The sequence below is a fragment of the Nycticebus coucang genome, chromosome 19 (assembly GCF_027406575.1).
Source record: "Nycticebus coucang isolate mNycCou1 chromosome 19, mNycCou1.pri, whole genome shotgun sequence".
NCBI lineage: Eukaryota > Metazoa > Chordata > Mammalia > Primates > Lorisidae > Nycticebus > Nycticebus coucang.
Genome location: NC_069798.1, coordinates 41501712 through 41529458, shown reverse-complemented (window position 1 = coordinate 41529458; position 27747 = coordinate 41501712). Strand labels below are relative to the sequence as shown.

The 27747-nt window shown below is 41.0% G+C and overlaps 1 protein-coding gene across 7 annotated transcripts; it reads right to left on the bottom strand.

Moving 5' to 3' along the window:
- Positions 1-582: 582 nt before the first annotated feature.
- SLC14A1 (solute carrier family 14 member 1 (Kidd blood group)) lies at positions 583-27747 on the bottom strand. Of its 7 annotated transcripts, none has more exons than XM_053571839.1 (10): positions 27551-27747; positions 26843-26903; positions 21757-21913; positions 20989-21178; positions 18534-18662; positions 16392-16584; positions 13823-13970; positions 13525-13659; positions 4513-4562; positions 583-2651 (listed from the first exon to the last, which is right to left on the bottom strand). In XM_053571839.1, exons 3-10 carry the CDS (start codon positions 21890-21892, stop codon positions 2478-2480), a joined length of 1155 nt encoding a protein of 384 aa, XP_053427814.1. In that variant the 5' UTR covers positions 21893-21913; positions 26843-26903; positions 27551-27747; the 3' UTR covers positions 583-2477. The 7 variants fall into 7 exon arrangements, with proteins under 7 accessions (XP_053427814.1, XP_053427810.1, XP_053427813.1 ...); XM_053571835.1 differs by lacking the exons at positions 26843-26903; positions 27551-27747 and adding exons at positions 10495-10567; positions 24844-25015 and having other exon boundaries at positions 583-2314; XM_053571834.1 differs by lacking the exons at positions 26843-26903; positions 27551-27747 and adding exons at positions 10495-10567; positions 24844-25015 and having other exon boundaries at positions 2514-2651.

Sequence of the window (27747 nt, the reverse complement as noted above, 5' to 3'; positions counted from 1 at the left end):
CTTCACTGGGAACACCTCATTGTGGCTCAAACTTTTGTTTCCTGTTTGGGCTGCTTTGGAACTCATTGGTGAAAGTGGTTGAATTGAATTTCCATTTTTACCATGTTTTCTTTCAAATATGCTAACAATGGTGAAAGGAGGTGGGAGAGTCAAGCAAGGCCATGGCCTTGAGAAGTGGCTTGTTCTAGAGAGCGGAGCCCTGAAGCATCCAATGGCCAAGGGTAAGCCTTGATGGGGGTGCCCAGAACCTGCCTGTCTGAGAATGCATGGAAGAGGCTCTCAGGATGTGGACTGCAAAGTGTTAGGAGCATGCCTTTGAACACGTGTAGCTGTCCTTAGCAATTCATTCTCATTCCTGAGTGAGGAGAACAATGGATGACTGAGAGGCCATGGAAGGTGTGGGTGGGCCTGTCAGTGTGGAATTGAACAGGGTTTGCTCACCTATACATCTGGGGCCATTACCAAGTGTGACAGAGGAATAGGATTCTAGCACAATGAAATATAAGCTATATACACTGAAAGCTGTGATCATTCATATACATGATAGTTATAAAAGGCACATTACATAAAACTGTGTTCTGAGTATAATTTATTTATATGCTGGCCTAGAAATCTGTTATATAGACAATAAGACAAAATACAAGTTCTCCCTAAGAATACTCAGTTTTAGGATAATACTTAGTAACAAAAATAGCTTGAGAGAATTAATGCCATTTAAATCAGACTACGGTTTTAAAATGTTTCTATTTACAAATCTGTGTGAGCACACAAGAAGACTCTGCGGTCGCACATCAGAGCTCTGTTCTGAAGGTCCACCCAGGCTGACCCATGTTAGAGTCCTCTAGTTCTCTCAGCTACAGCCCAGGTTATCACTGCTGATCTTTGGTTATGCTTTTTTGCTTTGTTTTCTTTTCCCCAACTCTTACTTCACCAATTCCCTAACAAGGAAGATTTCAGTTCAAACACTGAAAATTTAGTTTTTCCACAGGGCTATCTTATAAACCTACAACAGCTGCAAATTCATAATTCAAAAGGCTTTGGTCATGGGGCTTTAAAATTGGAACAATGCTTGTCTGTTTTCCTAAGAAAAGGAAAAAATGGATGTTCTCCCTAAAATATTTGTAGGCTTACTTCCCTATTTCTGTTTAGTCATTCAGCAAACAGTATCTTGTATGCTGAGTACTGCACACTCAGAAAGTAAGAAATCATCAGGATTCCAAAGTTTTACTTTTCCAACCTCCAGAATACTAAGTGGATACCCACTGAAGTAAGGAGCATAAGGTGCCATCTTCAGCACACTTGATCATGGAATCTTTATAGAACTGATAATTTTTATACTAAAAAGAGGAAAACAGGAAAATTCCTTACCTGTCTTTCTTTTAGATGGTTCAAATACCAGAGGTTTCTGAGAGAAAATATTCTGAGTGTGCAGAAAATAATGAGTTTTTTTTTTTTAAAGTAAGAAATTCATCGATTTCTAAAAATCACACTCATAAGCAATCTGGCCTTAACCTTCAGTTTTTATAAGACATCCCATCGTCAAGTGAATTAAAAATGTAACTCTAAAAGGCCTACCAGGTTGATGATGATTCTGTGCATTTGGGCTTCTACAAAATCAAATTAAGGGTTAAAGTAAAAATAGCTAAGTTGGATATTTCTTTAATACAGCATGTAACTTTTCTTTAATGGCTAATGACTAGGTTGGGCCAGGAACATCTCTTATTTTATTTCATTGAAAAAAAAATCTTTTTTCATAAGAAAAAAACTTTCCCTAAAAAATATTTTGTAATCTCCAAGAAAACTGGTAAAATGATAGAATATTTGTAACTGACAAAATCCCTTTCTACCCCCTTTTGCTCTCAATCTGAAAACTCTCCAACCATCTCCTAAATAAGAATGCCATACACACAAGGGACAGGGTGGAGACCATTCTGGGGAACAACTTCAGCTATCAGCCTGCACCCCCATGATGCTGAGCTTAGCTGTAATGTGTAACTTGCATTGATTTTAAAAAGCCAAATTGCTGATCTGAGAATTATGGGCTGACTTCGATTTTTTGACTGCGAATTCCCTAAGGCTTAGTTGGTTTATAGAGCTTAATTTAATTTTTAATACTGTGGACATCATCTAGCCAACCAAACACCACGAATATCAATAAATATCAATCATTAGCTCTGGCCTCACTTCCTTTTTTTGTTAGAGCATTTTGACTTTATGTACATTACAGTCTTAGTGCAAACTCCCACAGTGGGGTTTAACATTCCATGCCGGAGCACATCACCTGGATGTGGCTCCCATGTGCTTGAGGATATTCCTGGAGGCAAAAAGGAAAACATAAAATAAGCATAAGAACAGATCGTTGATGGGTTAGTATGAAAGTTGTTACTAGTGAAAAACAGTTTGCTGAGACCCTGGAAGTCAACTGGAGTAGTCAGTCAGAAATGACTCATGACCATAGCTGTGGATAAAGGTTGTTTTCACAAAGGGCTTTCAGCCATCCTTTTCTTGGCTTGTAGGTAGAAGATGCGGTTTTCTTCAGGATAAGTGAGTTTACTGAGGGGCATCTTGTAGATGTTGGGGTTTTTTGTGGTTATCAAGAGGAAAAGTAGTGTTGCCCAACAGAAGGGCCAGGTACAAGCTGGTAGTCCAACCTGGAGAAGAGACAGGACAATGCTCCTTTGACATCCATCTGAAAGCAAAGCTGCACACAGCACCCTTACTTTGTTCCCAGCCCAGGGGGATGAATCATTGGCGGTGTTGCTCTGGGTTGTGCTTATGCTCATGGGGACTGAGTCTAAGATCTTGGGACATTTAACAGTTGGAATATTTTCATCTAATCTTTAAGGTGGCCAGTTATGTCTCTGTCTTTTATGTCTTTCCCTCCTCATATATTCAGACTTCCTACACTAGCTGTGCAAAGAGGGCCCTTGGAACATGTGGAGATGACACTTGCAAACTGCTACTGACCACTCATCAAATCCACAAGGCCTTTTCTGATTAGTCCAGCCCACAGTGACCCCTCTGACCTTGACTTCCACTTAGTCTAGGTCTTGGTCTCTACTTGCTTTGCCTTTTTCCATTCTGTCTCTCAAATAAGACTCTTAAGTTCCTGAGGGTAAGTCCTTCTTTGTGCTCTCCTGGTAACTCAGAATTCTGAGTGTACACTATTGGTTAGCTCTGGTTCTATGCATAGGCTGCTGGGGTCTGATGGCATGTAGGGGTACTTTAAATTGTCTGCATATCCAAATCATCTGGTGGAGTTACAAAAAAAAAAATACAGATGTTCAAGCATCATAGAAGACCTACTCTATCAGTAATGCCAGGGGACATTTGCTTAGGACTCAAAACCCTAAGGATTTGAGTTTTTCAAAGTTTCCCTAGCTGACCATTGGGTAGCTTGCCCATCCTGGTCCATGGACCAATGCCTGTCAACCTTCTTTGTTGAAATGTGAAGGCCCTCACATGCTTTGATATGCTCCTCATCTTGCATGCCTGCACTGGGACTTTGGCTTTCCACCATGAATAAATTGTGTCTCCATAAGGAAACTCCAAGATAAAATCTCCATTCTGTTTCTAGGAGGGCTAGATACCACCTTAACCTTTTAGCAGCCATAACCACATCAACATGGACTGAGCTGTCAGAACTGGCCCTGCATCACCTACAATGGTGGGTGAGAAAAGTTTCAGGGCATTGAGAGGTGAGGAATCCTGGGACAGTTAGGGGGACCAGACTTCTCAGGGGAAAGGAAGTAAGTGAAAGGGCAGGAGTACAAGGCTGTAAAGGGGAAAGAGTGCCAGATAGCAATTAATAAGAAAAGACTTTGACTATTAAATAACTTAGCCATAACTTAATAACTTAATATTTAATGTATTAAATAAAACCTGGTTCTAGATAAGTCTTACTGATGACTGGGAGATTAATAAAAGATAAGAGGTATGAAAAACTAGTGAATGGATTAACAACAATAATGACAGCAACACCTGGATCTTTAGACAATTATCTTGTTTTTCCCTGTTCTGATTTCTCAATGATTATATAGTCCTGGCTTTCTGTTTAAGTAAATGATACTCTAAAGTCACCTTCTTATCACTCAGAGACTATTAACTTGATAATATGTTATATAATCTAAGTTTCATTATTCTTTAAGCCAAGCAATTGAATTTCCCCGTTCAATATGATATTGGCTATATAGGTTTCTCATACATAGCCTTTATAATTTTGTAGTAAGTCCTATATACATTGATTTTGTTAAGCATTCTTATCAGGATGCTTAACATACCATGGTCCTGGACTGGCAGATATTTTGGACATGCCAGGTCATTATAGTTTGGACTAAAGTTTACTGAGATACTGGAGAAGAGGCCAGGAGCGCCAGTGGAAGGAGGGTGGTGCTGACTCCAGACATGGATCCTGCCACTGGATACCACCCAGGTAGGCTTCAGAAGGGTTTTCAACGTAATTGGAAGCTGGTCTATTATGATAATTATAAAATGAGATTAAAGCAAACTCACCTTAGCCATAAGGTTTGCCATGCTGACTCCCAGGTAGGCAGTAAACAGGGCTACAAAAAAGAGGAAAGAACAACGCTTGTTCAATGCACTTTTAATCACAGGAAAGCCCGCCTTCTAACACAAATCCCCTGGAAAGTACACTTGTGCCTCCCACAAAATAGCCCAACACCTGGTTATGATAATGAGCCTAGAGCTGGGTTCAAATTCTGGCTCTACCACTTGCTCAGTGGACCTTGTCCTAAACTTCCATTTCTTCCCCTATACAATGGAAGTGATGAACATCACCATGGCCCAGTGGGCTTCATCCCAGAGACGCAATGATGTTTCAACATAATACAAATCTAGAAATGTAATTCATCACATAAACAGATGCAAAAAGACAAACCATATGATCTTTTCAACTGACACAGAAAAAGCATTTGACAAAATTCAGCACCCTTTCCTGATAAGAATACTTAACGATATCAATATAGATAGGACTTACTACAAAATTATAAAGGCTATGTATGAGAAACCTATATAGCCAATATCATATTGAATGGGGAAAACTGAAAGCAGTCCTGCTTAGAACAGGAACCAGACAAGGTTGCCCATTTTCAACACTTCTATTCAACATAGTGCTGGAAGTCCTTGCCAGAGCAACCAGGCAAGAGAAGGAAATCAAGGAGATGAAAATGGGGAAAGAAGAGGTCAAACCATCACTCTTTGCTGATGATGTGATCTTATATCTTGAAAACCACAAAGATTCGACCAAAAATTCCTGGAATTGATAAATTCAGAAAACCTCAGGTGATAAAATCAACGTACGCAATTCAGTAGCTTTCATATATATGCTAACAACAGTCAAGCTAAGAATTAAATTAAAGAAGCAAAAGCTTTCATATTAGCAACAAAGAAAATAAAATACTTAGGAATATCTAGGTATTTTACTTAGGAAGTGAAAGATCTTCCTAAACTATGTGACACTGAGGAAAGAAATCACAGAGGATGTAAACAGATGGAAAAACATACCATGCTCCTGGACTGGCAGAATCACCATTGTTAAAATGGCTATACTATCCAAAGTGATTTATAAATTCAATGCAATCCCCACTGAAGTACCAATATCATTTTTTTGGAGATCTAAGAAAAACAGTTCTATGTTTTATGTGGAACCAGAAAATACCCTAATGAGCCAATGGAACCTTACATAATAACAACAAATTGAGAGGCATCATCTTACCAGACTTTGAGTTATACTACAAGGCTGTAGTAACCAAAACAGTATGGCACTAGCACAAAAACAAAGACATAGACCTATAGATCAGAACAGAGAACCCAGAGATGAAACTATCCTAATATTCCTATCTGATCTTTGATAAACCAGACAAAAACATACACTGGGGAAGAGTCCCTCTTCAATCAATGGTGCTGAGAAAATTGGATAGCCACATGTTAGACTGAAACAGGATTCTTACCTCTTACCTCACAAAATTAACTTACGATGGATAAGAGATTTAAACCTAAGGCATGAAACTATAAAAATTCTAGAAAAAAGTGTTGGCCTAGGGAAAAAAATTTATGAAGAAGATCTCCAAAGCAATCACAGCAGCAACAAAAATAAACAAATGCAGTCTGATGAAATTAAAGTTTCTGCACAGCTATGGGCAGAAACACTAGAGTAAATAGACAACTTACAAAATGAGAGAAAATATTTGCATGCTATACATCTAATAAAGGGCATCTATGAAGAACTCAAGCAAAAGAAAAAGTCAATCCCCTTAAAAAGTGGGCAAAAGACATGAATGGAAACTTAAACAAAGATAGTCTGATGGCCAACAAAAACATGAAAAAATGCTCAATATCTGTAATCATCAGGGAAATGTAAAATTTCAAAGCCAATATGAGGTTTCACCTAACTCTGATGAGTATGGCTCATATAGAAAAGTCCCATAGCAACAGTTGCTGGCGTTGATTCGGAGAGAAAAGAAAGATCATTCACTATAGGTGGAACTGCAAACTAGTCAACCTATATGGAAAGTCGTATGGAGATACCTCAAAGAACCAAAAGTAGACCTACCGTTTGATCCAGCAATCCTACAACAAGGTATTTACCCAACTGAAATAAGACATTTTATCAAAAAGACACTTGCACTTGAATGTTTATAGGACCATAATCCACAACTGCAAAGATGTGGAAACAACCCAAATGCCTATCAAAACATGAGTGGATTAATAAACTATGTATATGTATACCATGGAATACTATGCAGACATAAAATACGGTGTTCTAAAATACGGTGTTAACAACCTGGATGGAACTGAAGATATTCTTCACTTAGATATTCTTCACTTAGATATTCTTCACTTAGATATTCTTCAGAATATCTCACAATATTCTGAGAATGGAAAACCAAAAATACCACATGTACTAAGTTGGAAATAGTTGATCAATAGTTATGTATTGCACATAAGGGAGTAAAATTCAATGGAAATCAAGTAGGGTGTAGGGGTGAGTAGAGGATGGGCAAATTCATACCTAACTGATGCAGTGCACATATTCTGGGTGAAAGGCACTCTTATACCTTTGACCTAAAATGCACAAAAGCAACTTATGTAACCAAAATGTGTGTACCCCTGTAATATTCTGAAATAAAAAAAAAATCTCTCTCTCATAGGGTTGGTGTGAGCATGAGAGGAAATTATGTTTAGCAATCAGTAAGGGCTTAGTAAAGGTAGATTTTTTTTTTGTGGTTACTATTTTGTCCTTACTGTTAGTACTTAAGAGAAAAGTTTTCCAAGGCAAATGAATTTCCCTGTTGTTTATCCAAGTATAATTGAATTCAAATGAAACTTATGAATGTTTCTTGAGATAGCATGGTTGTTATACAATCTCACTGCATCTAGGATTCTCATATAATGGTTAGAATTCACAGCTACGAAGAAACCATAGTATAGTGCTCGCTTTGGGAGCACATACACTAAAAAAACATGTTATATGAAAATAGGAAGAGAATAGCAGAAACAATACAAACTTGAGATTCCTCCTCATAATAACTTTTTTTCTAAATACTATTAATGTCAGTGATAAACATGTTTTCATTTACACTGAATCAAAAAATTTCTTTCAGTGTGAAACAACAAAAAGATCTCAACTAGATAACAATCAGTTTCTTGGTTTTGGTTGAGGAAGGGCCTAAGGAGGCTCAGGGAAGCCCTTAGATGGCACAGGGACAGTCTGAAAAATGTCCTGCACACAATGGCCACACAGCCACTTGGGCCACCCAAGCTTACTGTTACACACTCACCATCTAATCTTCAAGTCTGGCAAGATATTACATCAGCTATCTTGAGGTGTGGGGTGCAGCAGGAAAAGCTAGGAATCATTTATTAATACTTTATAGACTTCTGTCCTTTTATTGATATTTTTCTTTACATTTTGGTATTTCTTCTTTGATAGTATAATGAATTCTTTCATATCTGAATTGTCTCATGCTAGTGGGAAGGGCTAATCTTTGGAAACAGTACTGGTTTCATATTCTAGCCCTGTCATCTTATTCATTGTATAACTAATAAGTCTAGTTTTATTATCCCTAAAAAGGCAACTTGAAGATCTGCTTTACAGGGAGGTGATGAATCTTAACTAAATTCACGTAGATCTACAAACAGCAGCTGCAAACGCATTCCTTTCACCTTGGGATTGGGATAATGCTCTAAACAAAGGTTGCTCATGGCTTGGGTTAGAAGGTTTTCTCTCCTTGATTTCATCAATTTCATACATTAAAAAATTAATTAATTATTTAATTAAACAACTATACACTGGCCCTCTGCTAAGCATCAGGGACACTCTGCCCTTGCTCTCTTGAGAACCATCTCTGCCACGACAACTCCCCTGAGCACATGAGATCTTATTGACATCACTCCTTTTTAGATACCTGTTACACTTCTAAGGCTTTTGGCACTTTTATGTCTCATGCTGTTATGTTGTTCTGAAGTGATTTTCTATGTTAAGTTGCTTTTCTTTCCATAGTAAAGGTATCACACTATTATTATAGTTAATGGTTAGTGACCATCAATTAAGACTCGCTGAGTAAGATTAAGAAGACCTTACCTTAGAGGGGAAATTCTGAAAACCATGATCAGTTTGTAGGCAATGACCTTGACAGCTATTTTTGGTGGCTGAGGGAAAGAAAATTCCTTGTGTACTAAAGGGAAGACTGGATTTCAGCTTTTCACTGAGATCGTCCCTTCCAACAGATTGCCACGTCCGAGTATTGCCATGATAACCCAGCCATTGAAAAGAGATACATCATATGTTTATAGCTTCCATTGATAAAACAATGACATATGTTTATAGCTTCCATTGATAAAACAATGACACTGAGATATTCCCATAGCAGAGGGCCATGAAATTTCTGGTTTAGGGGCTGGGAAGGCAGCACTGCCAGGTTCCATCAGAGATTCCTAAGTCCACTTCCTGATAAAGACATTTGGGCCTAATAAAAGAACAGCTCTGTAATGTCTGTTATTTATTTACCTTGGCTGACAAGGCTGGGCTTTTGTTTGGTAGTATCAGGGTGATGAGAACAAGCTGAAACTTGCTGTGGCATTCTACATGTGAGATGTGCTTTCTGAGAAGGGCTGGAGGTCTGTCTCAAACATTCATGTGCAGAGATTAAAAAGTCTGGTAGTACCCAGTGGGGACCAAATGGGACCTGTCACACACTGTTTGTAGCAGTGGAAGTTGGTATGGCTCTTTTGGGGATGAATTTGTTATCTACGAAAATTTAAATTGCCATTTCCTTTGACTTATCAATTTGGCTTCTAGAAATGTATCTTATAGAAGTATTTGTACAAAGTACACAAGGACACTTGTACCAAAAATGTTTCTTGCAGCACTGTGGGTAATAGCATCAAACTAGAGTCATCTGAACTTCTCCCAGCAAGTGGTCATTTGTCATGTGACAGATCTACACACTGGCCATCTCTGCTGCCTTGAACCAGCGGCAGATCTTCACCCTGCAAGGTAGCACTTCCTGCTCCTCCCTTGACTGCTCAGATGCACTAGGAGAGGTGCCAGCCCAGCCCTGGGCTTCCACTCCTCACTCGGAGACTCACCACCAGAATAGTTGATATCCCTCAGGAAATGAAAGCTCCCGGGGCAAGGCAAGGGGCATCTGAGGAGAGTAAACACCATAAAAGGAGGACGACTGGCTGAACAACCTACAGGCAGCAGAGCTCAATTAACAAACTGGAAGTGAAAAACTCAATAGACGGCACAGTCAACACAAAGGACAGAGCCAGAGAGTGATCCAGTTGACCAGCTTAACTTGAAGGGCCTTGTGAAGGGTAAAGAGATGGAAAATATGAAGAAAAAGTCAAGAGTTATGAAAATATTAACATAAAAGTGCTGCATTCAAATACCAGAAGTCCCAGAATGAGCGGGAAAAACAACTGGAAAGAAAATATTTGAGAAATTAAAAAGTGATAATATCTCAGAATTAAAGATGTGAGGGCTCACAGTGAGAGGACTTGAGTGCTTAGTGGCATAGAAAAGGAAAAACCCACATCTAGACAGACATGCTGAAAAAAAAATATATATATCATATGTAAAGAGAAAATTCTAAGAGTCTAGAGAGAAAAATAAAATCACCTCTAAAAGAATCAGATTATTTTCAGACATCTTGGTAGCAACTTGGGGTTTAAGAAGATGATGGAGTAGTATTTGAAGACAATTTTCAAAGTATGGAGAGACAAAAGTTCAACCCCAAAAGAGCCAGCTAAAATAAAATTTAAATAAGGGTGAAATAAAGGCATTCAGGGCCTTAGAAGGTTTACGTCACCAAACCTTTGAAACCCTCTTTGAAAAAGTAATCTGGCAAGAAGACACAGAAACACAGAAGGCTAATCTCAGCTACGGGGGTAGGAATGAATAAGCAAGTTAATAAAAAGCTTATGGTTCCCTAAATAAGCAAGTACCACAAAATAAAAGCATCTACTTACACCAAATCCAGAATAAAAATGGCAAACAATATCAGTGGTCTCAGCAGTTGAGAGGAGGTGGAAGAACAGCAGGCTGAGGTATTAGTCACATAGGGGAGAAGATTCAGAGAAATTGAGGTGAATAAACAAGCTGGATTTTTAATAAGCTACACCAAGCCCCAAAGCTACCAGAAAAAGTTTTTCTCCAGACCCTTAACCAGTGATTACAAGAGCTAGACACTGTCTGCGTTTCTTGTGCTTTCTATACACATCGACTAATTGAATCCCTCATTTTTTAAGATGGGAAAACTGAGCACAGAGAAGTTAAGTCATTTGCTTAAGTTCATAAAGCTAGTAAATAGCAGAAGTAGGATCTGAATTCAGGCAGCCTGGCACCAGGGTCTGAGGCCTGGACTAGTTCAATACACTGTTCTGACCCTTATGCTACATCAGTAAAGAAAATCCCATCTATCCAAAGGAAGGCAGATGTAGTAGGCAGAAGAGTGACCGCCCCAAAATGCCCAGGTCTTAATCCCAGAACGTGTGAATTGTTACAGATGGTGGAGGGGACTTTGCTACTGTGATTAGTTAATGACCTTGATATGGAGATTGTCCTGCACTGTATGAATTGGACCCGGTGTGATCACAAGGGTCTTCACAAAAGGGAGCTGAAGAAGCTGGAGGTAGGACAGCAATTTTCACCTTCTGCTTTGCACTTTCCTATTCTTACTGAATATTTGTTTTGTTTCATATGATAAACCTGTACTCTTCTATAATTGAGAAAAGAATAAAGAAGTAATTAAAAAATAATATATTTAAGGAAATAATAAAGATATCCTCCCTTTGGGAGACACGTGTGCAAACATGTTTGGCTTTATCCCTCTCCACAGTCTGTCAAAGCTCATCAACGCACCACCTGTGCCCACAATGATTGATCTTAAAGATGTCCTCAGGCTGTCCCCACACTGGCCTGTACCATTTTTTCCATCAAACAGAATTCCTCCTCTCATTTGTTAGGATTTATAGAAAAGCCAAGGAGGTATTTGATTTTGAGCTGATAACATTCCCCCAGAGAATCGTGTGCTGTAGATTTCTCCTTATTCAGCTACCAGGGTTGCATGGACTCCCTCCCTCACTGGGCACACTGTCCACAGGAATCAGAGGGGACCTATCACTTCCACACACCTCACTCCTCCTAATACTATATGAGCAGTATCACGAGTGCTTAGTATATATTTGCTGCTCCTGTCTACAGAAAAAAAAAAAAGCTATGCACCCCAAATAAAGGTTTGAAACCCCAAACCCATCTCAGAGTAAAGGTGGCAGTTTGTAGGATAAAAGATTCTAATTCAGGCCAGGCAAGGTGGTTCACACTTATAATCCTAGTACTCTGGGAGGGAAGCTAAGGAGGATGGATTGCTTGAGGCCAGAAGTGTGAGACCAGCCTGAGCAAACCAAGACCCTATCTCTACTAAAAATAGAAAAATTAGCGGGCATGTTGTGGTGGAGTCCTAGAGTCCCAGCTACTTGGGAGGCTGAGGCAGGAGGGTTGCTTGAGCCCAGGAATTCAAAATTGCTGTGAGCTAGATTGGAGCCATGGCACTCTAGCCCAATGACAGTACCAGACTCTGTCTCAAAAAAAAAATAAAATAAAATAAAATTCTAATTCAGCTAAGCTCAGATGGCCACAGAATCTGTCCATTACCCTCTCCTTTGCCCTAAGCTTATGAAACAAATAAGGAAAAGAGCACAAAGTAGTACTCTTAGGCGAAATAGCTGTTACTGTGAAAAGATTGACCAAACTACATTATACAACCTGAGTGTTGTAACCTTGCTAGAGATTCAAGTCAAAATTGAATGAAGGTTTAGAAATCCTTGGACCTATCCCATTTCCTGCCAATGCAGAGGCCCATTCTAGATTCTTCCTGACAGTGGTGCACCATTTTAATAACTTAAGATACCTTGGCTTGATTAATCTGGAGATAAATTGACTCTAGACATATATTTCTACTAAATTAGAAATATTTCTCTGTATTCCACTAATCCCTCTGCCCTTCTGTTCCCAAGGGAATGTCATTCACTGTACTCCAGAACATTATCTTAAATGCTTTTACTTGTATTGAATTAGGAATGTCAGAGGCTATGGGCTAATAAGCCTCCTTTTCTAATCAGCTTGGGAAATCCATTAGCTTTTCAGATCTAAATTACGTGATGTCTGTTTTAGCCTAAGGAGTTGCCATAATGGCCTGAATGCTACGAAAGGGAAGCAGGTAGTATAATGTAGGGGGCTGTTGGTAAAAGTGGATTCTAGGTTTGGATATACCGTTTACTGACTAGATGGCCACCAGTACATCTCTTAACCTCTCCAGCCTCAGTACCCACAGTGAAATGAAAAGAATGGAGTGGAGGTCTCAAGATTGCCTTCTAGCTCTTGACAGGCTGTGTCTGGCTAGAATGTTGTGGGGTGAGAAAGGATTAATGTACCACTTCTCGAAGTGTGTCCCCAGAAAGACAGTATCAGCCTGGGAACAATGCATTTGAAATGCAAATTCTTCCCCTATCCCTAACACTGAATCAGAAACTGGTAATGAGGCCCAGAAATTTGCATTTTATTATGCCTTCTGGGTGACTCTGATGCACACTCAAGTTCTTAAAATAGCTGGATTAATGTGATTCTAAGGGCCACATGTAATCCCACCTGAATCTCCAGGGGACATGGGTCTGTATTTAGTTTGAGTTGTTTCCTTTGAGATTTTTTGGTCAAATAGTCAGTAGGAAGGACATAGGACAAGCTAAGTTTCTATCTGCCCAACATACATATTTCAGAATGTTTGATACAACTCAATATGCTCCTGTCTCCATAGCAACCAAGGTGACTTTAATACTCCCAGAGAGGGGATGTCAACTGTTCTGTTCACACAGATAGGTAAAGAAAATGGGCCCAAACTAGAATCCCAGCCCCAACTTCTCATGCAGTCCTTTGTTACTGCTTGCTACTTGTCCCTGATTTTGACCCCAAGGTCATAAGCAGCCCTATCCCAAGATGCTCACCGCAGCCAAGAGCCAGGAGGTGGGCTTGCCAGGTGAGTGCCATGAACATTCCACCCATTGCAATGCAGGCCAGAGAGCTGTTGAAACCCCAGAGTCCAGCATAGATGTCTTCAAATGGAGCTGAAAGACTGAGTCCTATTAAGCAAGACAAGGAAGGGTCAGAGCTTTGGATTAAAGTAGGATGCTCTGGAAGGAGTCTGGAGAAAGACTTAAGAAAGATCTGGAGTATAGAAGATGCCTCAGACAATGCATGGGACAGAGGCAATGCCCAGTGCTTTGAAAGGAGTCCTATGCTTACCTGCCACTATGCCCAGCAGAGACCCGATTGCAGCATGCAGGCACATGAGCGGGGAGCAAACTAGGATGGCGAATAGGAAAATGCCCCCAGTCCATGGGTTGTCACAGCCATATATCTGACCAACCCCCACTGGCACAGATTTCAATAACTGCAAAGGAAATTAAAAAAACAAGGCCACTAAAAGACTGAACAGGAACCCAAAGGACACCCACAAACTCACACAATATAATTTTAGATTGAATATGCCTTATCTTTCAAGATTAGTGATACTACTTAAAAAAATTCTCTCTCTCCCTCCTGGATTACAGAAAAATCCCAGTCATTTTTCATCCTTAACCCCAGAGATACACCAGCCCTTCCCTGGTGCACAATGAACAAGCCTTTCCGAAACTCTCCCTATGCTCACTGGCTCGCCTGCTTGCACTGGCACTTGGCCCTGGTCACTGATAAGCTCCTGGCTGTGAGGATCTGCCACGCCTCTCACTGAGGATGGCAGGGACCACAGCTGACACTTCTTTTGCCTTCACCTATCCATCAGTGCCCAAGGCAAACCATCAATGCATCCCTACATTCAAAAGAAATATTATACTAGTATGCAATTTGGTTGCTTACACTAAGGCTGAGACCTGAAGCTGGGTTACTTTATTTACAGCGTAGAAGCAATTCTTGGCAAGTTCATGAATCAAGGCCATATTTATTCCTCTGTTGTTAAGTGAATGCGTATTAAGCCAAGATATCTATAACTTTCTCAGTTACAAATGACTGTCATTCAGTCCTCAACACACAAAAATACATGCAAATGTCACAATTCTACTTTTTGGCTGAGGCCTGAATTTAGCTAATGTGTTCACAGAATGGCAGTTCTCAGGAAGGCACACGGTTTGACTTAAGCTGACAAATGATAATTCTTTATAACAAAATGTTTGGTAGGGCCAGCCCAGGTATAGCTACCCATGATATTTCCTTCTTGAGCAAGACTGTTAACTGAAAGATGCCTTCCCCAGAGGCATCTTGACCCCTCCTCCATTTCTTGGTTGTATGTTACCTCCTGGCAAGGATCTTCTGGAGGCAGTAACTCTGACAGAGGGAACCCAGCCTTGGCACAAGGGGAAGGGTCCTCTGTCCTCTTATAGGAGGCTGAGCCTACGGTTGGCTTCCAGATGTTCGCTTGGTACAGGGACCACAGTATTACATTGACTCTACTTGAAGATGGGCTCTAAATTCTTCCAGCCCATGCTGGGTCTTAATGTCTACACAAGATCATTTCCTGTTTCCTCTAGCTCAGGGAACTTGGCAAAGACAGCTTATATCTCAGAACTTGATAGCAGAACTATCCCTCTGGTCACCATGGGGTGGGGAGTTGGACAAGATGGCAAATAAGTGTGCTGGTGATGGGCTGGTGGTTCAGGGTGAGGAGAAAGACAAGACCCCTCTGGCCTGGATCAGCACCATCCAATAGGACTTTCCAAGGTGATGGAGTAGTCTATAGCTGTGCTGTCTGATACAGTAGGTAGTCACTATGTGTGGCTATTGAGCACCTGAAATGTGGCTAGTGAGGCTGAGAAACTGAATTCTTAAGTAATTTGCCTCTAAATTTAAATAGCCACCCAGGGCTCCTGGATCTTGTATTAGACACTGCATTTCTAGATAGATTAATGCTATTTTATAATATTATTTTTCATGGGTAGTTCTAATAAATCTTTGATTTTTTCCTTCTAAATTATTTCTAAATTCTCCCCTTCATTTTCTGCACAAGAGCTAAAGAAAAGGCTACTGGAGCTACTGGTGTGTTCGTTCAGCAAAGAAGACAGCACAGGGGAGTGGGAGAGCCAGCATTTTGCACATCCAAGAGGTAAGGTTTCTTTTGGTTTTCTTCTAACTTCGAGTGTTCTCTTGTTCTCAATAATCAAGAAATCTTAAACAGATTTATTAAACCAACACCAACAGGAAGAGCTGGTTAGCCAGATTTTTAAAACCACATGATCTCTCTGGGCCCTTCTGTTAAGAAATATGTAGTGGGCAAGCTGTGACACAATGGTTCTCAAACTTGGGCCCATGTCACAATTTGGAGAATTTGTTAATACAAGTTCTCAGGCTCCACCCCAGAGATTATGATTTAGAGCGTCTAAGATGAAGCCTGCTTTTGTATTTTAAAAACTCCCTAGCTGGTTCTGACCCCTACCAAAGCTTGAGAACCCTAGATTATTGTATATGTTCTATGAGAAAAACCACAAGAAAAAGCAGAATGGAGAAGCTCTGGAATGAGCTCTGAGAGGAAGCATCCAGTTTTTGAGAGTTGGCACTGTAGATACTTAGGAAAAATGGGAGAGAAATTAGCTCTGATAAAGTAACTTCTCTCCCGTCACTTAAAAAAAATTAAAAAATCCCTTAGACTCCAAATTTCTGAATAGAACAAATGCTTGAGATGTCAAGATAAGGCAGAAAGGCCACCCTACAGCTGAACTCTGTCCATGGGTATCAGGGGACTCTGATACCCATGGACAATTAACCAGAAGGCCACTGTGTTCCTTCCAGAGGCAGTGGGGAAAGTAAAGATAGTGTATCTTACCTCCAGAGCACTGAGATCAGACCAGGTGATATTTGGAATGGAGCTTACAGGTGTGAACAATTTGCCCGGAAAGAATGGATTGTAATGTCCTGTGGCCGAAAGGTACATGGACAATGCCATGTTGAAAGGGAGGGTGAAGACAGGGAGGTCCCATTTGCCCAGCAAAGAGTTCAATGCACTTGAGAAAATTGGACTGAAAAAAGAACAGAGAAGAATATGCATGTCACAAGCCAGGTTGACAAACAGAATCTCTATACTATAGCGGGATTTTGTTTCATTTGCCAATATATCCCTTAAGTGTTCTGTTGCCAGACTTTCCACAGAAGGTAAACCTAGGATGAATCCTGGGATAGTTCTTACATAACATAAAAAATCAACTCTTCTCTTATTTGGCTTTTGAAAAATTATACTCTGAGATTGCTCAGGGAGTGATACAGATCAAGGTTTTCAAACTATTTTTTGAAGAACTTAAGATATACAAAATAAAATATCTACATTGTGAAGGCCCCCTGGGTAACTCACTTGGTGTTATTCTTTTTCCTCCACACTGGAGGCACCCAGCATCCCGAATTTGACGTATATCATTTCTATGTGTCTTTGTTATATTTATTTTTGGAAAAGAGAAAAACAACTGTTCAAGTAAGGATGCAGGTGATGTGGGCTGTTGGAAAAAAATCTTATAGTTGGGGCTGGGGGCAGAGTTTGTGTCCTTAAGCTGTTGATAAGCTGCATAATCTCAGGCAAGGCACTTTTCTCCCCAGTTTTCCTTGCCTATAATCCCCAGCCCTTGTGTGGCTCTCACTTTTTGACTCAGATCTCCAGATTTCCTGGACTGTGGGACCAGGTGTGATGAGCACCCAAGAGCCCCTGTGGGCAGGGCCTCCTGCCCTTGAACCTATCCTTCAGAGCAGGTCCTGAGTCACTTCCTGGGTGCAGCCAGGATGGGTAGCCTTTCTGCAGATGCTACTCATTTGTGCACATACTAGTATTTTATATGTGTGTATTCTAAATACAATATAGAACAAAGGAAATGTTTACTTTCAGAAAAAGGATTTAAGGGAATGTTGGCATAGAAACTATTTTGTAAGATTTAGTTTTGAAAAATAAAGGAATTCAATGAATCCCCAACAATAAAAAAAAAAAAGAAATTTACTTATAAACAAACAAACAAACAAAAAAGAAAACTAAAGGAATTAAATTTAGTAAAACAACTATTTTTGAAGGGGGATAAGAATGGGGGGGTGTCCCTCCATCAGGGTCACCAGAACTCAGTAGAAATGCAAATTCTCAGGCCCCCTCCCAGGAGAACAGAATCAGAAAACCTGGGTTGTGGGAGCGGATATCTGTGGTTTAACAAGCCCCACCAGGTGGCTCTGATATTGGTCAAGGGTGAGAACTACTGATGCAGGAAGTGGGGCTTGATTTTGGCCGTACCTTTTTCTTTTCTTTTAGAGGAAAAATCTCACTCTGTCACCCAGGCTAGAGGGCAGTGGCCAGATCGTAGCTCACTACAGCCTCAAACTTCTGGTCTCAAGTGATCCTCCTGCCTTGGCTTTTTAAAGTGCTGGGATTAGAGGCGTGAGCCACAGCACACAGTCTTTGTCTGTCCTCTAGGACCATCTGGGGAGCTTAGAAAACTCCCAGTGCCCAGGCAGCAGTGCAGTCTAATCATATCAGAATCTAGGGAGGGGTGAGGGTTGTGTGAGGGTTGTGGGGCCCTGTCATCAGTGTGTGTTGGTGCCATCTCACCCTGGGAGGCGTGAGTGTGCACCATTGTCAAGAACCTCTGCTGAAGGGGAAGGTATTGGTGACTCTGCGGGAGATCAGACATAAGACCTGGTTGTAAGGAAATGCATATCTCTTAAAATGGTTACTTCTGTATCCAATGGACATAAAAATTATTTTATTGTTTAAAAAATTGTGGTAAAGTACACATATCATAAAATGTGCTGTTTTAACCATTAAAGGGTGCAGGGGAGTGACATTGAGGGCATTCACACTGTGCAATCATCACTACCATCCATTCACAGAACATTTTTTCATCTTACAACATTAAACTGTGCACTCACTACACAGTAACTCCCATTCCTTCCTCCTCCCATAATTTTTTTAAAGGCATTTTGAAAACCAGGTACAACTTACCAAGTCATGGACATAGAAGATACAGGGAGTAACAGCCACCAGAAATAGTCTCCCACGTCTGAAAAGACAGCCATGAGTATTCCCAGCAGGGTGGCATTGTAGCCCTGGAGCCCAGCTGCTATTGCTGACCTGTAGGGCAAGAGGCACGGCCTAGACACTTCCAGGGTGGACTGTGGTTGGGCTTGCACAGATATAACACTGGTAACTTCAACATCATGTTCACATTAGAAAATGAGATTATGTTTTGAAATGTATCTCAAAGTCTCTGTAAGCATCACAGAAATACCAACAAAAACATGAAGTGAAATATACATGAGTAAAAATACCAATGTGCAAATAGGGCAATCCCCTTCACAGGGGTCACAGCTAAGTCCGTCTGAGGGAGGATGGGGGGCAATCTGCCCTGTGACCTTCGACTCCTTCCTTTAGAAAGTTGCTATCATTTCATTTAAATCACTAAGGGCTTTTGACTTGAATAGAGCTATTAGCATGTGAAACTTGTTTCCTAAGTTTGATTTCTTGGTGACAGATACTAGAGTCCTAAAACGTAAGTTCCCTCTCATAGTATTCCAACTTAGCTTACATTTGTGTGTTCCTGTGCTTCTATTTTGTTGTTTCCAAACATACATTAAATATCGCAAAGAAAAATAATTGCTTTTCTTTATGCTTGGCAAATTAGCCCATTTAATCAGGTGCGCGTTTAACACTACTTTCTCAGGTTCATTTTTCTTCAGTATTTGACTTCACTTCTAAAAGGTTGCCCTGTGGGTAAGTTTCTACTCTGGCCAAAATGGTCCCTATTTCATAACGGGGAGTGGGAAACTCTGAGTGAGAATTGGAACAATTCCTGCAGAATAAGCCTCAATGCTAACAAGCCAGGTCCCACAGGGCTCTTGAGAGTTGGCAGTAACTGATGTGATGAGGGACACAGGATTCAATTCCCAAGGGCCTGGCACTGAAGGGTGATGCTATCCAGGAAATGGCGAAGTGAAGGTGGCGAAGTGAGTGAGAGAGGTCGGATGACAGAGCCCAGTGTGGAGGTGGTGCAGTCAGTAGAGGGGCTGGTACAGGATGGCATGAGAGCTGTGCTTGGCCTGCTTCTAGCTGTGTCAGGGGCACCATTGCAACAGGCAAGATGATGTCAGGTACATTCATCTGGATGAGAGCATTAATGGTGAGACTCCCTGTTCAAAGCTCTTTGTCTCGCTCAAATAATCCTTGAGGGCACGTGTGAGGTGATGCAACTTGTGTGAGTGTAACCCAGAAACTGAGACTACTTGTAATAATAGTGGAAGGCGATGCAAAGACTCATCCTTACAACAACTGGCTTGGAGATTTAAGGCTTGAGTTTGATCAGGAGAAAATGAATGGCATAGATCTGTAAGTTCTGAAATGCTACAACTAAAGCAATAGGAAGACAGGTATTCACATAAATCAGAGGATTGATGTTTTAATGCAGTTTTTTTGGACCAAGTAAAAGAGATTTGAAGTGAACATAAGTAAATATGACTTGTCTTCTAAATAATAACTGACAAAGAAAATAGGAGTGATCAAATTTCACTGGAGCAAAATAATGAAGGAATATTCAATATGGCACAGCCACAGGCCCCATCCCCAAACTGGGAAGACTGATTCCTGGTCTGCATTGGACAGGGTTTAATCTAAGATTCAGAATCACCCTCTGCAGGGAGCAAATCGGGTTCCTTGGAATTGGTGGAAAAGTAGAGCACCTAATGGATCTGTCCCCAAGGACCTCCTTACACAATTTACAGCAAGTGCTACAAAAGCTTAGTTGTGTAATGACCATCTACTGGGGACGATGCATTGATCCTGGACACCTGGAAGACTGGCTTCCTCCATGAAGGAACCAACTGGCTCGTCAGGGGCCACCTTCCCCCTGGGGGAAGTCAGCTTATCACTTCTTCACTGACAGATCAATTTGTAAAGCACATACTATTTTTAACCTAGCATATCTATCAGAAGATTCAGAAGTCATAATCCATTCATTTGGAATTTATGGTTATCTCTCCAGGAGCTGAGCTGACCTTTGCACTGTCTGTGAAGAATGAGTTTGCTAAAATAATCATAGAAACAAGACATAACAGGGTTAAGAAGCCACTAAGACTTTTCATGATCTCATATGCAATTCTGCCCTAATGCTGATGGCAAAAAATTTTATCTGTTGTTAAAGAAGATCCCTTTAGAACTTTTTCTGGGAATTACTTACAGCCAGTTCTAGTTACCATGTAATACCACAAGAATCTGGCATCATTCAGACCAGCCACTTATGCAGATGCCAAGGATAAAAGACTATAATTGATTCCCTGAACTCTGACTAAAGGCACATATAAAGAGTTCTGTGGACTAAAGGCTGTTTTCCCTGGGAAGGATGTGGTTTTATTGCTGCTGCCCACAGTCAGTGGTCAACCCCTGTGTCTTGGAAAGATGTGCCTACCTGTCCTGGCTGAGCAAGATGGCCATTAGGGTGGAGACCACTGTTGCCACACAGCCACTGAGAGCCCACCAGGGGTTCTGGACCAGAAGTCCCACCACAATCAGGATCCCACTGATGGGGTTGCTAACGAACACCACTTGGGATATGCCCCGAAGAATCCAGTCGACAAACTGGAGGATCACAGGCTTGTCTGGAAGACATGAAATAAACAGAACGAAGGAATCAGTCAAGCAAATAATGTTCCTGCTCAATCCCAGAGCCCACCCCAAGCAAAGTCATCAAAATCCCCCAGAGGTGAAATGAATGTTTGATATTCTTTTAATTTTTTTTCTCTTAACTCTTTGTCTCTTTAGTAGCACCTGGCTCTCTAGAAGCATATAACTTCTTTGTGTTTAACCTTCACTACCCCTGTGAGAATCTAAGCCCCTGAAAACATCTAATGCATTATTTACCATGTTCAGAGATATGGACTCTTAAGCCAAAGGAATGAATTACCAATAGTAAAATTTTAGTTTTAAGTGCTGAAATTGCAGGATGGAGCTGGGCGCCTTCCTTGAATATAAACAAGGCCCTGGATCTGATCACCATCTCCATAAAAAGAAAAAAAAATGGAGAGGTTTGCAGGTTGCAAGGTAAAAGTAGAAAAATGGAGAGTAAAGAGACAGATAAAAGATTGGAGAATAGAACTAAAGGAATAAATAGAAATACCAGCAAACCATCCCCCAAATCCACTTCTCCCATTTCTCCAAGGGATGAAAGCATAAATACCTTTAAACCAGTTCGAGAATTCCTTCATATCTCCGGTAATATAGCCCAGAGCCTTGGGGAAGCACCTTCTCCCTTGACATGGTGAAATCTGGTTCTCACCCCTGTCCACTTTCACCATAGAGGGTCTGTCCTCCATGGCTACCTCTTCCTCTGGCTCCTTGAGGGAAGGACAGAGCTCATAAATTAGAGAATGCAGTACACTCCAGATTTGCCAGATTGGGGTAATTCTGTGGCTTCTAGAGTAACCACAGAAGATCTGGACTATGATATCCCATAGGACTAAGAAAGCACCATTTTCCTCCTGAAATACCATCATGGAGATGATTACCCAAACCAAAACCCCACACTCCCTTTGTGATCAATGTTTCTAATGATACTGGGAAAGGTCCTGGTCTTTAATCTCACAGTTCAGTTTCTAGTTCAGCAGACATTTAGTAAGCTCCTATTTGTTGTACTCAAGGAGTTCAATCTAGTTGAGGACAGTGAAAAACAGTTCATGCCAACATGACCAGTCAAATGATATAGAAAGAGCTCAAATCAAGTGCTTCAGCTTCAGGCTGCCAGTCACAGAGCATGAAATTGGGTTACCAAATGGCCTGCTCACTAAGCTAGTGCAAACAGGTCAGGTACTTTCTTTTCAAAAAAATTTTTAAATTAAATTATAGCTGTGTACATTAATGCATTTTTGGGGTATGATACAGTCTTTTTAAATTAGAATTTTATTTTACAAACAAAAAGTTTTTATTTTTAAAAGTTTGAAAGGGAAGAAATTTTTAAAACAGTGTGTGTGTGTTGACATGGCCTCTCCACAGTCTCCAAGTCAAAGATTGCTTGGTTTGTCCTTATTCCATGTAACTGCCCCAGATGTTCTTTACTCCTGGAATTTGTTATTTAAATGTATAAGAACAGCAGAAATGATGTTCCATAAAAGTATAGAAGCTGGGAAAGATGGAATTAGACAAAGCTGTTGAAAACCAAAGAGTTGTAATTAGAGGATTATATAATAAAATAGTGTACAGAGCATAATTATAGTAAACACATCTTGGGAAATGCAGACAACATTACCATGGCTTGTGTGTTCACTATGGGCCTGTTCACAACTCATGATAAGCAGGTAAAAGGAAAGCACCCACATCATCAGACTACGGTACCCTGGAGACAAAAATGAAGGTTTCATGGTGCTGATGGTGGATAAAAACGAATACCAATGACCCCCAGAGGTAGGTTTACAGAGGAAGAAGATGGTAAGGAAAAGCCACAGCACAGCAGGTCGGTGCAGCTCAGGCGAATGCTCAAACCGTCAGACACAGGAAGGCACATTTGTGGAATGTTGAAGCCGCAACATATAGGACATAACCAGAGAAATAACAGAAGACCACACAGATAAGCCAGTTTGTCCTTTTCCTGACAGCAGGCTGTGATCAAATCATCCCCATGGCTATTTTTGGTCCCATCATTGTTTCATATGCCATATTCAACATATAGTGATTAATGGATAATAAAGTTCTACTTAAAAGAATCCTGACTCTAGTTTTGGCTTCTATTAATCTCAGTAGGGAAATCAATGTGAGTAACTAATTTATTGCAACAATTACACTTCAATTGTATTACTTCACTGCCCAGCTAACCATTCTGCTTTTAAACAATGGCAAACTGTTAATTGTTCCACAAAACATAAACTATTCATACAATGCATTCCAGACCAAGGTCATCTTGTCTTGGGAAAAGAACATTAGATACCAACATGTCATATTTCCAATGAATCTTAGAGATCGGAAGCCAAAACTAAGTTCATATAGAGCTCTGCTGGCTCCATAGTTAAAGATATATGGATTTATGAAAAAAAAAAATCATCTTTTACTTTGTAATCTGAGTATATGATGACTATCATTTTCACATCTCATAACTGAAGATATTGCTTGATAAGGCCCTGCCTCAGCTACTGAGATCCCTTGACAAAGCCACACCAACAGGCAAGTGGCATTGGGCTTCAGCCCAGGTGACAAGAAGCTCCAACACACTTACTGCCTTGAGTTTCTAAAACGGAACGTATCAAACCCTAAGGGGGCAGCATCAAAGGAAAATATTAAAGTGGTGTTTTCCAACAACTACAAAAGCAGGTATATGGGCTATTTCAGAATAAACAAGTTCGTATTCTCAAAATTTTTGCCATATATTTATTTATATTAGAGGATGATAAATATGCCATTACCTCAGAGATTGTGGAGATACAGATTCGAAACTTGATAATATAACTGGCCAGACCAGTGATTGAGAACCTGCCTGGCCTGAGTTCCCTCTTGAGCCACCTGAAGTTAAGTAAAGATTAAACTAGCTTTTTGTCCAAATCCACAGCTCAACATATACAAGACTTACTGTGATTTGTGTCTCCAATCTCTGCAGAATGTGATGGCCTGTAGGGTTATGATGTCCTAGAGAGAGGGGTCTTCTCAAGACCTGAGCAGGCAGCTGCTGCTATCTCAGAGGCCCCCAGGAAACATTTATTCTGAATCTCTGAACCCTCTGGAGCCCCACTGGAGTCCTGACTATTTGCTTCAGAACCCAAGCATGAGAACTGCTGAGGAGAAATCAATGACTTAATTGTAACTCACAGCTCACCTTAGAAATTCATCATACTAGAATATCTGTATTTTTTTTGGTGGGGGGGGAACGCTAAGAATACACATGTGCTAACCAGGAAGGCAATGCGAGGCTACAGATCAAGGATGGTCCACTGATGCTCAAACATCTCAATCCCTGCAAAGTAGGCCATTACATTTCACCTCAGAAGAGGGGACAGTACAATATAGGGAACTCTAATAAAACAGGAGCAGGATAAAGGTCAAACGCCAGACTACTCACTCCTGGCGTTTCCATGGCTGTCGAAACACCCTAGATCAACGGTCCAGCCTCTAAACCCTGGTGGGTACCCGATGACCTGGATCAAGATCCCTGTGCTCAGCCCACAGCCGACGGCTCAGCAGAGTTGCTGACCCCTATTTCCCAGGCTGTGCCCTGGGAAGGCACACTGGAGCGTGGAGCAGGTGCCCAGGTTCCCCAAGACAGAGACGCATGAGGGGAGCGTACCTGTTCCTGCGCCCAGTCGGCCAGGGCCACGCCTCCGCGCGCTTCCTCATCAGCTTTATTTCCAAAAGGCAATGTCCAAAAAGGGCTATGCTGGGTGTCACCAGAGCTGCCAATCATCCTTCCTTTTCCTCAACACACGATAAAGGTCAACAATATGAGAATCAGCAGGATGTTACCCGATTCTGCCGAGCCTGTGAAAGGCAAGCTGAGGGCAGCTCTGGAGCGCACTTTGGGACCAGCTGAGGGACCACGTGGCCCCACGCAGAGACCTCAAAACCCAGAAGGCGTCTTTCCCATCAGTAAAGAGAGCACAGGGGGCGGAGGGACAACGAGCTAAACAGAAATTAGATGTTCATTTACTTTGTTTAAAAAAAAAAAAAAAAGGCAAACTGCCCTGCTTTTTGATTTTGCTCAGCTGCTGCGTTTCCCCAGGGTCTGGAGGTTGGTGGAGCTGTTCCCGGGAGAGAAGGGCTTCAGGCTCTGAAATGCTCCAGGCAACTTTTTAGGGTTCCGTCTTGGAGGCCAACACCAACGCAACAAGTAGCCCTGGCCTTGCTGTTCTTTATCAAATGTGAAAAGAATGAGGCGTGGTGTGGATGCTTATGATCTGTAGCAAGATAGTAACCGCATTTTGCACGCACAGCAAAAACCCGGTTTAAGAGACTGCTAAATGGCATTTCCCTGCTGCCGTAACTGAATAAGAATTCTCAAATATTGAACATCATTTTGTTAATAATAAACCGTTCTTAGCTTAATTCAACAGATGTGGCAGCTTTTCATAAATTTTCTTTCTTTCTTTTTAAAAACTTCCTCTGCATCCAAAAACATTATTCCTCCTTCAGAAGTTTCAAAAAAGCTGTTTGTATGGTAATTTCTCTTTTTCCATCTTCTTTTATTTTTACTTTTTTCTCCTGACTTGGTCTGAAACCTGAAAATGTACACTGCCAGAGTAACTAAGAAAAATTCACAATTTTGGAAAAATGTTTATGACATGTATTAGGAAAAGATTGTGTGTGGTATACTATCTGGCTAGTTATGTACCAGACTAATGTGTTTCAGGGCTGTGTTGTATTAAACAAATACCTTTGTTTAATAAAGAACAACATTAAGAAACCCAGTGGCAGGGCGCTTATCTTATACAAGTTTAAAAACAAAGAAAGAAGAATGAAAGAAAAAGATAAGCTGGGCTGTGACATTCTCTCACTGTAGGTGCCTACCCCTTTACCGGCGCTAGACCCTGCCTCCCCCTACTCCTGAAATCATTGCAGTGAGGAGAACCACATCCTTGAGCTTTTTTAGAGCCAAGAGACAGAAAAATTTGCACATGAACGCTGCCTGAGATTCTCTTCAGGTCAACAAATAGTAAAGAAGCAGCGTCTGTATATTGCAGTCTGCCCTGAATGCTAGAACCCAGGGGTATAAAGGACACAGCCTGTCTTCACCATTGCCTAAAAGTAACCCCTGTGTGTGGGTTGAACAACAACAAGGAAGGGGCTCTACCAGCTCCAGTTTCACCAAATTCCCTTGCCAGAAACAGTTAATCTGACAAACAAACATCTCCCTGGGCCTCTAATTGAGCCTGCTCTCCTTCATTGCTGACACGTCCACAAGGCTCATGTGCGCTGAAGTTAATGTCTCAAGCATATTCTGGAAGCTGGCCCTGATGAGCTTCCCAGTAGGAATCAAAATCCACTTTCCATAGCTCAGATGACTAGTGAAACGAGGCAGTGCTCAGCATTTTACTCCGAGGTAATATCAAGATTTCAATTCAACTGATATTCCCTATTTTATTACACAGAATAAAACGCATTCTATTGTCAGCACCTATTAGAAATCTGTGCAGTTAGAGAGGCCTAAACGTCTTCAATTTTTCATGCCTCAAGTATCACTTTTAAAAATAGCGCAACATTTTGGATATGGATATAGAAGAAAGCATTTCAACATTCATGCTCTAGCATAATAAAGAGACTTTCCGTATTGATATTTATTTGGTACTTACTATCTTTATTTTAGGTAGTGTTTGATTTTAAGTGGCAGGAGGTGTTCAGTTTTCTTTAAAGCTGTAATCAGAAACAAAGGAAATGCTGTCAGGTATTCTTGTCTTCTGATTAAAAGGCTCCCATTCTCAGAAGATACTACCCCAAGTTGCCTTGATTCCACATGCCAGAAAGCCAAATTCATGGCTTCGGTTGTGGCTGACTAGTTCCCCCGATGGGCACCAGCACACTCCCTTCAGTGTGACAGCATAGGCAGAAGAATCCATAAATCCATAATTGGAAAGTGCCATTCCCGGTGCCCCACTTTTTTTCTTTTGAGTCATGTAGATACTTGTCTCCCACTTCACTTCTTTCAGGAACTCCACCCGAAACTCCTAGCGGTGTTGGTTAACTCAGAGTCACTTAGGACACGGAGTGGACACCTCATCTCTTCCCCATCAGCTCATGCTGCCTCACTTTGCTTCAGAAATCATGAATAAAGAGCTTGCTTTTAATTTTCCAGGAAGAAACTTGTGGCTTTGGTAAATTGCTTTCTAGCCTATCAGAACTCTGTCAGAACTCTGACTTTGCTGCTGCTAATCAGTCCCGGCAATCTGAAACAATTTCTCCATTTAAAGAAGGAAAGAGAAAAAGAGCAAAAATTAGAGAGGACTAAGACAAGCCCCAACAATGCGCAGTGGGAAGTTAATAGGAATGAAGAGGGTACTTACGCTGCAGCTGGCTTCCCGGTGGCAGAGGGTGGCAGCTGATAAAGACTTGCAGGGCCCTACAGAAAGGGACAGTGCTTCAGGGGAGATAGTGCTGGCTCACCGAGGCACCTAACAGTTTTATACTCTGAGCCTCACTCTGCACATTTGTGGGCTCTGCTTTGTCCTCCCACTTCAGGCACCAGTGCCAAAGTAATGCC